Below are 18,708 nucleotides of genomic sequence, written 5' to 3'. Positions count from 1 at the left end.
CTCTTGACCCAGACAGGTTCACTTAATGATCTACACTCTGCTGCTTTCTCGTGGATCAGACCATTTTTACTTATGTTATTCGAAGCACAAGAAGCATACTGCTTTGTTAGGGACCAGACAGTTCTTTTGGACTTCCTTGGAGAGATGACAAAACAAGAACACTTGCTTGCTCCCCAGACAGGAGGGCCTGAATTCAGATTACAACACTTGTGTAACAAGGCAGGTGTAACCCCGGTGCTGGGGCAGGGGTACAGAGGGGCAGAAACAGCAGGGTCACTGGGGCTTGACGGCTGTGGTCTAACTCCATATTCTGTGAGAGACTGTGTCCGGGGATTACTGTGGAAAGTGATAGAACAGGACAACAGATGTCCTCCTTGGCCCTCCATATACCCTCCTATGTGCATATGCCACCCACACTCATACACATACACTATAGATAGATAGATAGATAGATAGATAGATAGATAGATAGATAGATAGATTATATATATAAAATATGTATAATCTATCTAATATATATATATATATATATATATATATATATATATATATATATATCTCCAAGAGGGAAAGGTAGAAGGTTCTGGCTCTGAGAATAAAGATCCCCAGGTGACAACTTATTAAACTTTTAGCTACTCAGGCAATCCAGACTCAAGTCTACAGATGCTGAAAGCAAATTCCTGAACATCTGCTCAGGAACCCTTCCGGGCCACCCACAGAAAATTAAAGACTGTGGTGTTTCTTGGAGTGGGAGTAGAGAGCTATGAATAATAACTTTTTAATTCAGGAAGTGGAACAATAAAATTGAGAACTTAAGGTCTGAGGTAGAAGTAATGGCCCATTGTGTTCTTCATGAGCTCTGTATGACAGCAGAAAATCATACAGGTCAGGTGTGACTGTCCGGCAGAGTTTTTGTTTATCTTTTACTGGGAAGGGGACAGTTAGCCTTAAAATGTTAACATTCTACACAAGTGCTCCAGAGGTTACAAAGGCAGGGAAGAAAAGGAGCTGGAAGGCTGGAGGAAGAACAAAGTAGAGGAGGAATGAGGGTAAGAATTTCATTTCAGTGTATTTAAATTTTAGAATAAATTGCCAGAAGAGAGAGAGGATATTGGTTATAATTTGATTAAATTTAGACAAAAAGGACTATTGGACTTGGCCACAAAACAAGAGCAACTATGTCAATACATAAGGCAAATTCTCTGTCCTCCACTTGCCCACAGAGGAATGGCACTTTCAACTCATTGGGGGGGGGGGTGGAAAGATGGCTCAGAGGTTAAAAGCACTGACTGCTCTTCTAGAGGTCCTGAGTTCAATTCCCAGCAACCACATGGTGACTCACAACCATCTGTAATGGGATCCAAAGCCCTCTTCTGTTGTGTCTGCAGATAGCTACAGTGTACCCAGATAAATAAAATAAATAAATCAACTCAAGGGGCAGGAGCCTGCACCATAATGGAGCCGAGGCCAAACTAGGCCTTCTGAACAAGTCCAGCTTAAAGGAGCCTTCGAAGGTGAGAACGATTCCAGAGTTCATCTGAGTTACTTTTGTTTTATTTTTGTCTTTTTGTAATTTTGTCACACAGAGAGAAAGAAAGACAGACAGACTAACAGACACAGAGACAGAGAGGCAGAGAGAGGCAGAGACAGACAAAGTTAGAGACAGAGACACAGAGACAAGCAGAGATAGAGACCAGAGAAAGACAGGGAGATGAAGAGAGTGCACTGAAGACCAAACCCAAGGCCTTGAGCTTGCCTGGCAATCTTTCTACCACTGAGCTAAGTCTCCATCCTCTAGGTTCATGTGAGATGCAAGAGCTCACTGAGAATCCAGAACCGATTTTCATCTTATCATAACCTCATCTTGTAATCTCCAGGCAAGATTCTCAGTCTTCTCATTAACTTGCAAAGGAAGTTCCTGATGGCCTCTTAGGATGGCCACCAGGGCCAGTAAAATTATTAGTAGTACTGTCCCCTAAGAAAGAGCAGATTTGCTGTTAGTTACGAGAAAACCATGGCCTCTGCGGCCGAAGAAAAGAGAAAGTGAATCGGGAAGAAACATGGAGAGCCAAGGTATCTCAAGCCGGCTTGTGGCCATGTGCAACCATACATGAAAGATCCCCTTTCCTGCTCTCACCCTCTCAAGGATGAAGGCACCACCCACATGCCAGCGTCCCACCAGTAACGAAGACTCCAGGACATACCAGAAAAAATTGAAGAAAATGCAATTTGTTTTGTAATTAACAGGGTTTGATTTGGTTTGGTTTTCTACATGGGCACTGATGTAAACCACTCCTATGGAACTCCTTCCATCCTAAATCTATCTCTCTCTCTCTCTCTCTCTCTCTCTCTCTCTCTCTCTCTCTCTCTCTCTCTCTCACCATTAGCCATCTGATCTGTAGCTCTTCATTTTGGGGTGGGACCACGTGGAAGCTGCCCTGTCTGCACTGGCGTGTCTACGGGCATTGCCATTTTGCTGCGAGACACTTCCTGAGGGTCCCCCAGAGATAATGTACCGAACTTAGAAAGTTAAGTGGAAGTGCATGGCCAAGTTAAAAAAAAAAAATCCTAGATGTCCAAAAGCTGTGCTTATAACCGTGCTGAACTCTACAGGCTGCCTATGAGAGAATCCTAAGCAAAAGAACCCAGAAATCATCTGAAGTGGCCTTCCAGGCTGGCCTCTAGAGGTTTCGGGGTGCTCTGTTTCTAAGCCATCAGAATGGGAGGGAGAGGTGACTGAAAGGACAGGGAGCTGGTAGATCACAGACATCTGGCTACCACACCCTCATCTCCATCCTGTCTGAAACCGCACCCTTGGGTCTGACCTGAAGCACAGCCAGGCACGTGGGGGTGTAAAATGCCTCTCCCCGGACTCACCCTGCACGTCCATCCAGAGCTTGTTTTTCCTTCTCTGTTAATTCTGCAGCATACCTTGCAGCTGTGAGGAGACAGAGCCATGTTGACTTCACACGAAAGTCCAAAAGACCAAAGAACCCTGGGTCTTGCTCCTGGTAAACTCAACAGTGACAGGTTTCCCCCTCGTATTTGCTTTTCCTCCTGTCACCTAAATGCCAATAGAGACACAAACACAGTCTCACAAATATATCTCAACGGAGCTAGTAAGATGGCTCAACCATTAAAGGTGTTTGCCATAAAGTCCAATAACCTGATGTCAATCCCTAGGGCACACATGGTGGAAGGAAGTACGAAAACCAATAGTATTACTGTCCCATGGTCTGGTTAAGCAGAAGGTTTTTATTGTAGATGTGAGAGATAACAGCCAGAGGCATCTGAAAGAGTCCAGAGTGGAGAGAGAAAGAAGTAGACTGAACATAGCCAGAAGACTGGAACAGGCCGTGAGAGAAGGAGGAGCACAGGAGAGGGGGAAAGAGGAAGGGGAAGGGAGGAGAGGGAGGGAGTGGGAGAAGAGAAGAGAAAAAGGGAGGGAGAAGGGGGAGAGGGGAAGAAGGAGAGGGTGGGAGAAGACTGACTGGAGGGTATGGAAGATAGCACAGACAGGAAGGAGAAAGACAGAGAGAGAAAGGGAGGAGATAGAGACAGAGAGACTATCACAGAAATAGCAGGGTTATAAGGAGTAGCTGAGGGGAGAGGAACCTCTGAGCTGGGGAAGTTTGGGTAGAAGAGGAGGCAAGAAGAGCTAGGATGCTAGTGTGGTCCTTGATATGAGTAACAGGACTTGTGATACTGAAGGAGACTGGATGACTCTGTGAGAGCTCTGAGTGAATAATGCAGTAAATACAAACAAACCACATCTCGCTTTGCCCAATCTAGGCCAACCTTAAAATGGATATTTAATATTTACCTAGCAGGTTAACATTTACCAAGTGTTGTATACTCAATGCCCCAGTTCATAATGAAAGCTTCCTGCAGGCTGGTGCTAGCCAGTCTCTAACTGGTTCCAGAGGATTGCCATCCTTGGTAGTCTCGCCCTTGGTTAGCCACTGCACACTGAGAAAGACTGACTTGTATAACTGACTCTGCAAGAATGGCAGGTGCAGTCTCCAGGATTAGGCTGTCTTGGGCATTGTGATTCTCATCTCATTCTGTCTTGGGTTACTCCCTCTGTCCAAGATAGCTGCTGTATGTATGTTCAAGTCCCCATGGAGAAGCCCACATAGTGGCAACAAGCAAGAATAGCTAGAAAAAAGATCCTTTATTCCCCCAGGGAGCCTTCGGATACCTGCAGTCACTGCCAATATCTTTCGGGTTTTTTGCTTGTTTTACATAATGTCTTTATTGAAATATAATTTACATGCCATATAATTCAACCACTTAAAAGGTACAGTCTGGTGGCTTTTTAGAACAGTTTCCGATACACATAAGTCATCAACACCTTCAAAGTGTATTTTCTTTGTGGAGAAAGAAATCCTGTACCCTTTAGTTGTCAGCTCCTCACTTCCCCAGCCTGCTTCACAAATCAACCACTGAACAACTTCTAGATTTATCTCTGTCGATTTACCACTTAGAGATATTTTAAAGAAATAGATTCATTTAGACTAAGTTTTTTCCTTTTCAATGTATCTATTACTGCATGTTTATTTACATAATTCAAGGAGGCAGGGACATACATGCCACAGTGTGATTAGGGGTCAGAGGACAGCTTTATCAACCTCCATTGTCTTTCGACTCTATGTGGGCTCTGGGGACAAACCAGGGTCACCAGGTTTGTCTGAAAAGCACCTTCACCCACTGAGTCTTTTCATTGGTCCAGGGAGCAGTAGTTTCTGACTGATAGGTATTTACCATTATGTTTTCAATGTCCGCCCATGTTATAGCGTGTGTCAGAACCTTGTTTCCTTTTATGGCTGAGTAGAATTCTGTTCCCATTGTTTATATGTGCATTTTGCTTATCCATTCATGGACATTGGGTTGCTTCCAACTCTGGGCTATTGTGAATACTGTTACTATAAACACTGATATACAGGTTTTTATGTGGGCATTTATTCTGACTTCTCTCGGGTATATATCCAGGAACTGATGCTGGGTGGTAAAGTAACTTTTATGGGCAGTCACTTGAGGAGCAAACAGTACCATTTCTCATCTCCCCCAGGTCTGTGAGGGCTTCTATTTTTCCATGTACCCAACGGTACTTGGGTACTTGTTGTATTTGACTCCTTTTGTTCTGACCCCCGGGTGGTATGATACTGATTTTCTCTCTCCTGATGAGCTACAGTGCCTACCATCTCTTCCTGTGCTCTTGGCCACTTGTGTATCTTCTTAAGAGAAATGCCTGCTCAAAGCCTTAACCTATTGTTTAGATTAGTTGACATGTATCATTAAATTATGAATATTCTTTATAGATTTGAGATATAAAACATCTACCAAATATATGATCTGCAAAGATGTTTAAAAATTCACTTCATATATTGGCTTTTTTTAATTTTTAAGTACTTTTTTAAAAAAATTATTTAATGCAGATGTTACGGGGTGGGGGGTGTTCTACTACACGTATGCAGAGGTCAGAGAACAACCTGTGGGAGTTGGTTCTGTCCTCCAGCTGTGTGGGGCCCAGGAATCAATTTCAGAGTTCAGAGAGTCAGGTTGGTTGAAAACACCTTTACCTACTGAGCCATCTTGCTGGCCTGTGCTAGCCTTTTCTCATTGTTAATAATACTTTGGGGAACAGAGAATATATTTTAATTTTAATGAAATCAAATTTGTTTTTTTTTTCCTTTTGTGGCTCATATCTTGGCATACTTTATCTGATTAGTTTTGATTGGTTACATTACTTTTTGTTTATTTGGTTGGTTGGTCTGATGATTGGAGTGCATACGTGTGTGCATGCGTGTGTGCAAAGCCAAAAAAACAAATTCTACCACGAGACCTGGGAATAAACTTGGGTCCTGAGGCTTGTCAACGGGTGCCTTTATCCACTGAGCCATCTTGCCAACCCACATCTCTGTGTTATAGCTAAGAATCCATTACCAAATCCAAAGTCATAAAAATTTAGCCCCGTGTTGTCTTCTAATGGTCTTTTAGACTCTTACATTTAGGTCACTGACTTGATTAACTTGCTCTGCTTTGATTAACTTATATCTGGTGCTAGGTTAGGGGCCAACATTACTCTTGTGCATGTGAGTGTCCAGTGATTTCAGAACCCCCGGCTGAAGATTATTCTCTCCCCTGTTGAGTACTTTACCATCTCCTCTGAAAATCCCTTCACGTGGCTGCACATCCGGATGTACTAGCGCAGATTCCTGTGACCCCCATACCATGCGAGTCTGCACTGTCTCCGTTACTATCGCTTGTGCTCACTTTAAACAAGAAAGCATGGGCATCTTCCAACTTTCTTTTTTCTCAGATAGCTTTGACTATTCTGGTTCCTTGCAAATCCACCTTTACAAATTTTAAACTCAGCAGTTTCTACAAAGACGCTGCGATTTGTACAGGACTTTCATTGAATCTACACACTATCATAGAGAATATTAATTTCTTGTTAATTCCTAAATCTCATGCACAAACATGGAGTGATTTTCATTTATTTATTTAGCGCCTGTTCAGTATCTTTCAACAACATCTTGTACCTTTCAAACTACGATTTTCAAATTTTTTTTTGTTCTTGAACAAAATTTGTTCTTGAGTATTTTTATTTTAATACTTTAAAAAAATGGAACTTTGGGATCTCACACTGAGGTACATAAGAATGCGAAAGTGTGTGCTCCCGTGGCTGCAGAGCTTACGTAGTCATCAAGCAGTTCTCGGCGCAGCGCGCGCCTTCCAGCACCCAACCGCCACTCCAGCTCCTTGCCATGCCTACAGACCTTAGCGTGTGGGCCGGGCCGCTGAGTCTACAGGACGTGGACGAGCAGCCACAGCATCTACTGCGGGTCACCTACCCGGGGGCGGAGGTGGGTGAGCTGGGCCAAGTACTGACGCCCACTCAGGTTAGGAACAGACCCAGCAGCATTTCATGGGATGGCCTTGACCCAGGGAAACTCTACACCTTGGTCCTCACAGACCCAGATGCTCCCAGTAGGAAGGAACCCATATACAGGGAATGGCACCATTTTCTGGTGGTCAACATGAAAGGCAACGACATCAGTAGTGGGAAGGTTCTCTCGGATTACGTGGGTTCCGGGCCTCCCAAGGGCACTGGCCTCCATCGCTATGTCTGGCTTGTGTACCAACAAGACAAGCCACTGAAATGTGACGAACCCATCCTCACCAACCGGTCTGGAGACCATCGTGGGAAGTTCAAAACTGCAGCCTTCCGCAAGAAGTATCACCTGGGACCCCCGGTGGCCGGCACATGTTACCAAGCAGAATGGGACAACTACGTACCCAAGCTGTACAAACAGCTGTCTGGGAAATAGGAGAACCACTTGATGGTCACGGCTACCTGTGCCATACTATTTATCAGGTTCGCCAATGCATGGCATGTCTTTCCTTTTCCCATTCCCACCTGTGTAAGGGATTCTTGAGCTGTTGTAGGGCTGTAGTTTACGATGACGTTTTCTCGCTGCTTGCCCTAAAGATTCCAAATAGTTGTACCCAGTTCGTTTTGATCGAATTTAAGCTCCATTCAGTGATGGGCTCGTTATATTTTTATTAAAAGAACTCTGAAAGAAAAGAAGGCAAAAATCCAAGTGAAAAGACCAGGCCTACAGGAAGAAAGCAAGTGTCAGCCATTAAGAAAGAAGACACAGATGTGATGGTTCTGCCTCTGTTCTGAATTAGGAGCTGTGCACGGTGGCTCTGTCTTCTCAGATACGTTTTAAGGTCCTGTTTCCCACCAACACAACCAGAGACTTTGTATCTGGGCAATCCTGCACGTACAGCTGGACATGTATCTGTGTCTTATGGCTCTATGAAAGAGCTGAACTCCATTAAGAAAGCAATCAGGAAGATGCCTCTGCTGTGTGCTGATTTAGCATGAGCCCGGCTGCAGTCCTGAACAAGAACAGCTAATCTGGAAGTTGCTTATGTTAATTCTGTTTGGTTATTCTCAAATAAAAAATTTTAAAGCAAAAAAAAAAATGCACTATATGATGAATTTTTGTGTGTTCATCCTGTTGAACTCACTCGTTGGATCTTAATTGTTTGGTTTGGTTGGTGGGTGGATTTCTTAAAGTTTTCTGGGGCTTTATTGTTTATTAGTTTTTATTTTATTGTTTGAAATAGTGTCTCACATAGCCCAGGCTAGTCTTCAACTTCTGACCTTCCTACTTCTGTCCCCCTAGTGCTGAGATTATAGGCATGTACCATCATGCTTGTTGGTTTTGTGGGGATTTCTCTTGTTTTTCTTTGGTTTTTGAGGCAGGGTGTGGTGGTTTGAATACACTTGGCCCAGGGAGTAGCACTGCTAAGAGATGTGGCCTTATTGGAGTAGGTGTGACCTTGTTGAGGGAAGCCTGTCACTGTGGCGGCGGGCAATGAGATCCACCTCCTAACCACATAGGAACCAGTCTTCTGGTGGACTTCAGATGAGGATGTAGAATTCTGAGCCCCTCCTGCACCATGCCTGCCCGGATGCTGTTATGTTCCCGCCTTGATGATAATGGACTGAACCTCTGAACCTGTAAGCCAGCTCCAATTAAATGTTGTCCTTATAAGAGTTGTCTTGGTCATAGTGCCTGTTCATAGTAGTAAAACCCTAAGACACAGGGCTTCCTGCATTAGCCTGGTATGCTCTATGTAGCCCAGGCTGGCCTTGAACTCACAGCAATTCTCCAGACTAGGCTTTCCTACTGCTGAACTTATAGGGCTAGACCATGACAAATGGTTTTCCTTGATACTTTTTTGTGTAAAAGATCATTTCTTCTGTGAATAGAGATGATTTTCTCTCTCTCCGAACTGGCTCCTGCCTGATTGTTCTAACTAGGTCCACTAATAGAAGCTGAGCTCAGAAGAGCCAGGACAGCATGCTTGCCATGTGTCTGACCTTCTGTGAAATTATCCAGTCTCTTCTCTTATGATGCTAGCCCGGGGTTTTCAGAGATTCCTTGTACCTTGTTGAGAAAGTTCTCATCTAGTCCTGGTTTGCTCACTACTTAATCACACAAGTGTGTTGATTTGTCTAGTATTTCCTCTGTATCTGTTGGGATGATCACAAACTTGGCTATTCCCTTGATTACTGAGTTGTATCCGTTGGGTCACAAACATTGGACCATGACCTTACAGGAGACCCCAAGCCAGAACTGCCCTGCTAATATGCTCCTTGCAATTGAACTTGGTATTCTGGTTTAATTAGCAAGATTCCTCCACGTATTTCTACCACCTTCAACAGCTCAGCCTAAGTTTACTACACATTGTAGCTGGTGGGTTGGCAGACTCATCTCCCAGGGACACATGGCTGGAGTGCCAGTAGGGACTACAGAGTATGCCTGGGCTCACAGTGGAATCTGTCTGAAGGAAATGCTTCCTTTTCGAAAGTGCTCAAAGACACAGTCTGGTAGCCAAGCCCTTAATGCTGATGCCTTTTCAAATCTTCACAAGGGCTCTGTACAAAGTCCAAATGATATCAGTAAAAAGGGCTACTTTTCACCCATTCCTAGTTTTAAATGACAGTCAAGCAATGTTCATCAATGTAACTCATCACAGACAAAAGTTTAAATCTGTAAGATTCATTATCACTCCTCTCTAGTATCTTTACCATTACCCATGCTCCCCCTCGTCACATCTGTTTCTTCCCTCGAGCCTGGCTCTTAGGAAACAGAAGAGTCAGAAATAAAAATCTCCTAGGGGCTGGAAATGTAATTCAGCACATCTTTCTTCCTACTCTTCCTGTCTCAAAAAGCAAGATGCAGATCAATAGAGGAAGACACCAAGAGCAGCCCTTGGCCTCCACATATGCATGCACAGGAACACATATCTGAACATACATGCATACACTATGCACACATACATACAATAGCGTGTATACACACATACAGAGACATACACACACGGTCTTCTGATTATTAGTTGAGTGTCTGCTGAATGCTAATACATGACTGGATGCCTTATTCAATATCATGAACATCATTAATGTTTGTGAATGTGGGAGCCATGTATTACTTTCCCAATCAATAGATCCCAGGGGCCAATTGCTAGGCAGAAGGAAAGAGTCAGGACTTCCAGGTTCTCACAGGCAGGCTAAGAGATGCAAGAAGAAGAAGGGAGAGTTACCATGCTTTGGAGGGAGAAAAGGAGAAAGGCCATATGAGATCTTGGGCAGAGCAGCCATATGCCACTTCCCCAGACAGGAGATTAGAAATGCAACTAAGCTAGGGACAATTTGGGGTTGCTAAACAAGGAGAAGGTAACTGAGAAACTAAAGTTGAGGACAGATTTAGGGTGCTGAGATAAGAGTATTGGGAAGGGCAAGATAGCCCCGGGAGATTAGAAGCGCCAGCAATTGTGCCAATAAGGCAGGGTGGGGCTGGTAGCACAGTCTCCTCGAAGCATGAAGCAGGGTAGCAAAAACTACATGCAACAGGAAAGAAACTATGCACACAGCTCTCACTGAAACCCCTGCAGCGAAAGGCTCTGTCGCTTAAGAATAATATTCAAAAGTTTTCCTCACCTTTGTATGTGAACAACCAGATTGTGCACACATTTGCCTCCAAGCAGCTACCTAGGGACTACAGTCTTCAAAGATGCTGGAACTATTTTTCTTACAGAAGGGCGTGGCTGGAAGAAAGACAGTGAGAAGAGACAGCTCTCAAGAAAGCTTGGCACAGACTTGGGATGGCTGCTGGTTATTGCTACAGTTACAGCAGGGAATCTCAGAGTGTGACAGAGTTTAGGTTCACTTCAGAGAAACATGAAGAAAAAATTAACGGGCCACCCACACCCTTATCTGAACCTAAAATGTCTGCAGAAACTGAGCAACAAAGTTCAATCAAGCAGCCTTTTCCTTGCAGGCTTTTGGTGCCAAGATCCCTTCTGGCCCCGTTGTAACTCAACACAGAAGCCAAGGAAATTAAATGGAATTTGGGGAACTTGATCCTGGTGTGCTAGAAGCTGAGGACAAAAATATTTGTGTTGATAAAAGCAGGGCTTGGGTCTGTTTGCTTAGGTACTTTGCTCTCCCTGCTAGCTGGTATCGCAGGGTCAGGCTGGTTTCAGGCCTTTGGGAAAGAGCAAAGTTACTGGTAAGTGTCCAGGACCCTCACAGTGCACCTTATAGAGACTAACAGTTGACAGTCCTTCTGTGAGACAGGCAAGCTTTACAAACTAACCAGGAGAACTGGTTAGACAACAACAAGATCTGAAACCCAGGGAAAGAAACTGATGCAGAGTACAGATAAGACAGCCATGTAGGCAGTTTCTGTGCAGAAGAGACATAGAAAAGTTGTAAAGCATGTGAAGCCACCCCACTTCATAACTCTGGGATCTGAAAGTCTTGGGAAAAGATTCTGAACGGTTAGTTAAATAAGACAGAAAGGTAGTCAGCGTGGTGTTAGTGGTGATGACAGTAATCTACACTGCCAAGACAACTGAGGTAAAGAAATGACTAGGGAGTGGAGGGACCACTCAGTCTATTACGTGCTTGCCTTGCAAACATAAGGACCTAAATTTGAGTTCCAGAATTCATGTGAAAATGCCAGGGCATGGTGGTGAGCAACTGTATTACCAACACTGGGGAGGCAAAGAAGACAAAGGAGGAAAAAGAGAAGGAAGAGGAAGAGGAGGAAGAGGCAGAGGAGAAAGAGGAGGAGAAGGAGGAGGAGGAAGAAGAAGAGGAGGAGGAAGAAGAAAAGATGGAGGAAAGAGGAGTCACTGTCCCATGGTTTAGTTGGCTTTAGTTGAGCTCAATGCCAGTGAGAGCAGACAGCATGTCTGAGGATGAGACATGAATATGACCTCTGGTCTCCACATACCTGTGCACACACACAGGCACACAAACACACACACACACACACACACACACACACACACACACTTGCACACAGGCATTAAAAACAAAAGGAAGAATTAAGGCATAAGTGAAGCCTACCTTTGTATGTACCTGTGAGAGTGTTTCCAGAAAGGATTAACCAAGGAGAGCAGACCTGCCCTGAATGAGGGAGGACCATGCTACCTACCAGGAGCAGCACAGGATACGAATGAGGAAGGAGAAAGCAAGAAGATTGGTGATCCTCTTACTCTGCTTCTTGATCTACCATGGTATCAACAGCATCTCAACAGCACATTCTCACTGCCATGCCTTGACCTGCTCCATCATGCCTTCCTTGTCTCGATGGATGGCACTCTCAAAATGTGATCCAGAGCTACCACTTTACCCTTAAATTGCTTCTTGCCAGGTTATTTGGTCATAGCAATGAAAAAACAGTGATGAAAGCAGCTATATAGCTAGACAGAGGACAGTTGGATAAATAAGTAGATAGAAAGGTGATATATATTTCCATATATCCATCTATCTGCCCATATATAAATATATAAATATGGGTGGATAGAGAGATGGATAGATGGATGGGTGGGTGGATGGATAGACAGACAGACAGACAGACAGACAGACAGACAGACAGACAGACGAGTAAATGAAAGTAAAAAGGGAAAGGAGAGGAGATAGAACACATAGCATGGGGAACACCAGTTGGGCATCAAGATCACTGCAGTAGGAGTTAAATACCTCCTAGTCTGTGCTGCCATTGGTCCTGATGTGAACCTGGCCTGTAAGATTCTCCTTTTCTCAATCTGGTGATTCTCCATGTGAGTTAAACTGGCTCAAAGGACCTCTCATTCCAACACTAGTTATTTCTCTGACTGTAAGAAAGGCCCAGAAAGATCCCATGGTCGCCTATGACAGTCTTGGAAACTGCCCTCATATCTTCCTCACGGGAACATGATTCTTTACTTGCAGGTAAGATGAGACCTGTTAGATCATTGTCATGCTAGAAGAACCATGTGACCAAGCACAGAGAGTGACATAGAAACAAAATCAGTACTCGGACTCCAAAGTCTACGTTAAGCCTTGTTATACTAATATTAATACCTCATACTAATACTCTTTAGTACTAAGGTAACACCCAAGCGTATTAATACACAGAGAACACTGTTCCAGAGTCAGACATGTGGGCCAGGGTTTTACACAGATCCTCTTAATCTGCACAAGCTCTGCAAAAATGGAACTATGCATCATTCTCATTTTACAAACAGGAAACTAGGGCCCCGCTGCTTTCCGTAGCTAACTGGACATTCGGTCACAGGCAATAGCAGAAGCCAACTTCAACACCCACCCCATGCTGTGAAAGGTGGGGGGGAGGGTCACAGTGGGAAATCTGTTGATAACAGGAGACCTATGAGGGACTGAAGAGAAGCTGTGAACACATGGAGATGCATTGTGTAGCTAACAGCAGCAATAAGAACAGGGACACTGAGTAATGTCACAGAGAGACTAAACACACGTACCATCGATAAGGAGTGCTGATTCCAAGGGTCAGAGGCAAAGCAGACTGAAAAACAGCTCCCCTGAGAAATGGTGAAATAGGTCCCTGACCAGTGGCAGCAGGAAAAGATAAACAGTCTGGCCCCCAGACAGGGGGAGGGAGGCAATTGAGCAAGACAAGTAGTCAGAAATTCTTGCCAAGTGTCCCATAGTTTCTCTGGGTTGCTCCATAGTCCTGCTACTGTCTGACTTGTGGATGTGGGGCAAAATTGGAGCGAATTGGGATTTGAACCATGGGGACCATCTTGTCATAGCCTACCCATGACTGGGATCGCAGTGCATGTTGTGGCCCCCAGCTCTTCATCTAGGTGCTGGGGAATCTAGAATCTGTGCAGCAAGTACTTGATTGACTGAGCCATCTCTCTAACACCCTCAGTCCACTTTTTACTTCAGGGAGGGAGGAGGGAGGAGACAGGGTATCACTAAGTTAGCCTTGAACTCACTTGGTAGTCCAGGCTGACTATGAAATTTTGATCCTCCTGCTTCAGCCTTTCTGCTAGCTGGGAGAGGCTAGAAGGTCTATGCAACCAGGCTCCTAAGGCTGCTGGAAGAGATCTTGCACACTGCTAACTTCCTGGAGTAAATCTCAAAGGGAGTCAGAGAAGCTGAGTGAGGACTCTCTCCATCACCATGTCTGAGGTTATCTTACCTCCGTGGCTGTTCTGGCTCCTTGTGAAAAGAGAAGGGGCCCTGACTCAGTGACTCAGAGATCCCTCTTCCATGTTGCCTGCAGCCTTTCTGTTCTCCTACAGGACTTCTGTAATCCCTGTCTTTCCTTCCGCTCTCTGGTCCTTGTGTCTTGTTCCTTCCGAATCCCCGTCTCCTTCTTCTCATCACTAGGCAATAATAGCAGCAGGAACCAGCAAACGCCACTGTGCTCAGAAAGGACATGGAAAGGATATTCACGGGAGGAAGAGGATGAGGCACTGAGAAGCAGAAGCCAAACCATTCAAGAGCAGACATCTCATTGAAGGCTTGCTGCCTGGGGCATGTAGCAGATTCAACTAATAATTGCTGCAAGAAAGGCAAAGGAGGGAGGATGTCCTGGTTGGCAGATATATCTTATCTGAGGATTTCAAACCTATGCACCACACTCAGAGCTTGCCAGCAGCTCTTGGGGGAAAAAATTAAAATGAATCAGATGCATTGAGGCTGAGGACCCTGGTAGCTTCTCTGCATTGTTCTACAGCCAGTGCTCTCTCCAGTGAGCCAGCCTACCCTGCTTCCTAGTCCTGGGCTTCCTAAGATGATCCTCCATCAGTGAAGTCACTTTATCTGTGTGCATCATCTTCTCACACTGCCTTTGACTGGAGTTCTACGAATGTTATCTGCCTCTGGAATCAAAAGATAAGCTGAAGACTACTTGTTAAATTCTGTTATTTGTTCCCTGAGGGCCACTTTCCATTCTTCCACCCTTGGCCTTGAAAGGCTTTGGACTGAGTTACTCTGGCTTCCCTGAAGTTTAAGCTTTGAACTACCATGAGCAAAGATGACAGAAGTCACGGGTGAACGACTGGTGGGTGCGAAGCGAGAGCTCTGGTCATTTCTTCCTTCCCACCCCTATAGCCGTAGTTCCATAGGATCTAATGGCCACTCCTCCTCTTTCCTGTTTAGCCTAAAAGGTGGTGTTTTCCACCATTGCCTGTGTATTGCCTTTAAAAACAAACAAACAAACAAAAACCTTGGTTCACTCTGTACCCCAGGCTGGCCTAGAACTCATTGTGTAGACCAGGCTCACCCCACGATTTAGTGAAGTGTTTATCCTTGTACTTCCTGTCATGAGATGACTCACTCTAAATTAATGACTTAGTATGGATGGACAGTGCTCTGGACATACACCAGCTTTATGGAGGTAGTGAGCCCTACACCTCTCCACTTTTCTCTCCAGGGCCCTATAGCCCCTTCACTGCAGAACCACCTCCCACTTCCTAGCTCCCACCCAATTTTTTGCTCGGGGTCTACCAAAAACAACTAATACATCTTCAGTTTAGATTTAGACATTTCTCTTGCAAGCCTATCTTGGTAAGACATGCCTTAGACGCCAGCAATCAGGAAGCAAAGGCAGGAGGATTGCTATAAATTCAAGGTCAGCCAGGTATACAAAGTGAGTTCTAGGCCAGCCAGGGATATACCACTACATTGTAAGGTCTCCTCTCCAAAAATCCAAACAAGGGAGGAAAGGAGAGAGGAAAAAAGAGAGGGAGGGAAGGAGAGAAGGAGGGAGGGAGGGAGAGAGGGAGGGAGGGAGGAAAAAAGAGAGGAAGGGAGGGAGGGAGAAAGTTAGAGAGGGGAAAGAGAAAGGAAGGTTCTCTTTGCTACATAAATGTGACTTCTAGGAAACACTGGGTCTTACCTCAACCATGGAGTGGATAAAGTCATTAGAGTGAAAGGAAAGAGGTGGTAAATCAAGCATCTTATAAGAACCTGCAGAGGCCAGGCATGGTAGTGTAGTGCAAGCCTCTGATCCTAGCTCTCAGGGGGCACAGGCAAGCAGATCTCTGAGTTCAAGGCCAGCCTGGTCTGTAGAGTGAGTTACAGGACAGTCAGAACTACACATAGAAACCTTGTCTTAGGAAATAAAGAGGAGAGAGAGAGAGAGAGAGAGAGAGAGAGAGAGAGAGAGAGAGAGAGAGAGAGAGAATTTACCTATAGAACATTACCCATTGCTTAAGCATAGCACTGACCTTGTAAATGTCTAAAGATACAGTCACAGATGTTGCTTTTGATTGAGATGAAGGAAGAGAAGCTCGGTCACAGTAGTGCTTGACAGGACTCAAGGGTGGTGACTAGCAGGGAATGAGGACATGAGGGCAGTAGAGGGGACAATGCCCACAGACGAGGGAGAGTCCTGAAAAGAAACAGGATGGCTGAGTGTTTATACAGAGCTGGCCTGTTCCCACCCTTTCCTCTTTCCACTTCAGCCACCATGACTTCCCCCTCATGGCTGGCTTCCTCCTGCTCCTCTTCCTCCTGTCTCTTTCCTCCCTGCCCTTTCCTCAGTGGCCACATTTATGCTATGTAGGTTACAGAGGAAATGCATGCTCACTGTCATCAGAGACCAAACAGGACACTTCTTGGGTCAGATTCAGACAATTATAGGCTGTTTCCTGTGTTCATGGAACCAGAGAAAGTTCTTTCAGAAGGGCCTTGACATTCATGCTCTGCCTGCAATGAGTGGGCATGACGTGGATGAAATCCTGACAGGTGAATTCCTTTCCTGGCGATGTTGAGATCCACTCATGGTGATGGTCACAAACAATCTGGAGGACCAGAGTGGCAACAAATAGGGAGCACTGTCCTCTCCTTAGCACTCATGCAAGAACTGAGAATCAGATCAGAGCGATTAGATCTTTGGAACAGGGTGAGTGACTTTGCTTGGGACCCTAATGTTGATATGGATTATGCAGGACAGAAAGAAGCGCAGTTCGACTGTCCTTGCTTATAGGTGAAGCGGAAAAAAATTTCTATCTTGTTTAAAGTGCTGTTTGTTTTAACGCTTGTTATGTGTGGCTGGATCCATCAAAGCATCTTTTCAGGGGCTTTAGGTGCAACAAATAAGTTATATTGAAAAAGTTCTAGGAATTCCACCATCGCTTCCTTAATTTCTCCAGTGATAGCTAACCATGGAAGTCTCCTTTCCTTTTTTTCCGGGGCCTTGGAAGCTGCATTTCCACATTCTCTGAATGTGTCCACTTCACACGGAATGGCAAAATAGCAAATGGAATGTCACCACGCTTCCCACTTAGCCCAATCCCTGTGCAGGGGTTTCTGGGAACAGCTGAACCACGATCTCACTATTAAGCACAAATCCAAGACCGTGTAACCCAGGTCCATGGAGAGATTAGGAGGGATTCCACGTCTCCAGATTCCTTGCTGATGCTTCGGTGGGAAGAGGCTCAGGAAACAAGCCTGCCCTGTCTTTGGCTAGAAAACAGACTTAGAAGCCAGCAAGGCACTTTTGAAGAGAGCACATCTGGCCATTTCAGGAAGTAGTTAGGAGGAGAGAGAAGGGAGGAGTGAAAAGGAGGGAGGGTGGGAGTGAGGGAGTAATGGAAAGTGGGCAGTGTTCCTGAGCTCTCTTCCCCGTGCCAGTCCTGTGATGTGCTTCGAGTCCAGCATGGCTTCCATCTTCCAAGCCAACACAAACTGAATAAGTCCGCAGGCTGCCCCACAGGTTTAGAAAGCTCAGCCTGCAAGGCGTGGTGCGTACACTTTTAATCCCAACACCTACACAGCAGAGGCTAGCAGATCTCTGAGTTTGCTGCCAGCCTGGTCTACATGATACGTTTCAGATCAGCCAGGGCTCCACAGTGAGACCCTGTCTCTCAAGTAACTAATTGATGAATTTCAAAAAAAAAAAAAAAAAAAAAAAAAAAAAAAAAAAAAAAACAAAACCAAAAAAAAACAAAAAAAACAAAAAACAAAACAAAAAAAAGTACAAACCCAGCCTGCACTAATTCAAACGACATCTCCATAGTGAAGCCTTCCAGATTTCCTCAGGCAGTAATAATGGTTTTTCTCCTTTCTATTTCTAAACAACTACATGTTCGAGCAAGCTTTATCTTCTAAGGCTAGCATCTTATATGCTTCGAATTTAACTGAAATGAATTTAACTCTAAGTGCTCAGTAAAAACAAAGTTCCAGAAAAGAAGAGAAGCATGTTTTTTTAATTTTCATTTCTACAAACTATATCTTCTCCTGTTTTAATTTAAAAATATTTTAGATTTATTTTCATACATTTTTAATTTAAATATACTACTTATATCACTTTCCCCTTCCTTCTCCCAGCTCCTTCCGGCTCTCCTCCTTCCATCGTTCTACACCTGCAACCCCAGCGCAGCAGGACTGTGGTTGAATTCAAGGCCAGCCTGGCTACCTAGTCAGACCCTGTCTTAAGGGTCCAAAATAATGGCAATAAATAAATACAATTTTAAAAGGCAATTCTTGCTGAAATTCAGGGGAAAATGTTATTCAAAATTCACTCATGGGTTTGGATGGGTGTCTGAAGTCCTTCTGAGCTGTTTGCAGTTACACTGTACATGCTGACTCTGGACTAAATCCCTGAAGGGGATGAGGTTCCTCCGCCCAGTCATGTGATAACTTCTCCTTTTTTTGCCTTTGCCCGAGTGTGCACGTGGTATATTGCGCATGAGTGGGTGGGAGTCCATGGACCCATATTCGTGCAAGCAGCAAAGGCTGGAGGACTCACTTACTCTCCTTATTTATTTTGAAATAGTGTTTCTCACTGACCTGGAAGCTCGCCACTTGAGCTAGGCTGATGGCTCAGCTCTAGGGATCTGTCTGACTCCTCCCTG

The 18,708-nt window shown here is 44.7% G+C and overlaps 1 protein-coding gene across 1 annotated transcript; it reads left to right on the top strand.

Moving 5' to 3' along the window:
- Positions 1-6,719: 6,719 nt before the first annotated feature.
- LOC117715629 (phosphatidylethanolamine-binding protein 2) lies at positions 6,720-7,992 on the top strand. The gene has a single exon (XM_034512527.2). It carries the CDS (start codon positions 6,771-6,773, stop codon positions 7,332-7,334), a length of 564 nt encoding a protein of 187 aa, XP_034368418.1. The 5' UTR covers positions 6,720-6,770; the 3' UTR covers positions 7,335-7,992.
- The last annotated feature ends 10,716 nt before the right edge of the window (positions 7,993-18,708 follow it).

Source organism: Arvicanthis niloticus, chromosome 9, assembly GCF_011762505.2.
Source record: "Arvicanthis niloticus isolate mArvNil1 chromosome 9, mArvNil1.pat.X, whole genome shotgun sequence".
Lineage (NCBI taxonomy): Eukaryota > Metazoa > Chordata > Mammalia > Rodentia > Muridae > Arvicanthis > Arvicanthis niloticus.
This window is presented reverse-complemented; position numbering and strand designations above follow the sequence as displayed.

Bases quoted from the DNA above. Each gene is read 5' to 3' on its own strand.
- LOC117715629 (XM_034512527.2), top strand. From the start codon at position 6,771: ATGCCTACAGACCTTAGCGTGTGGGCCGGGCCGCTGAGTCTACAGGAC.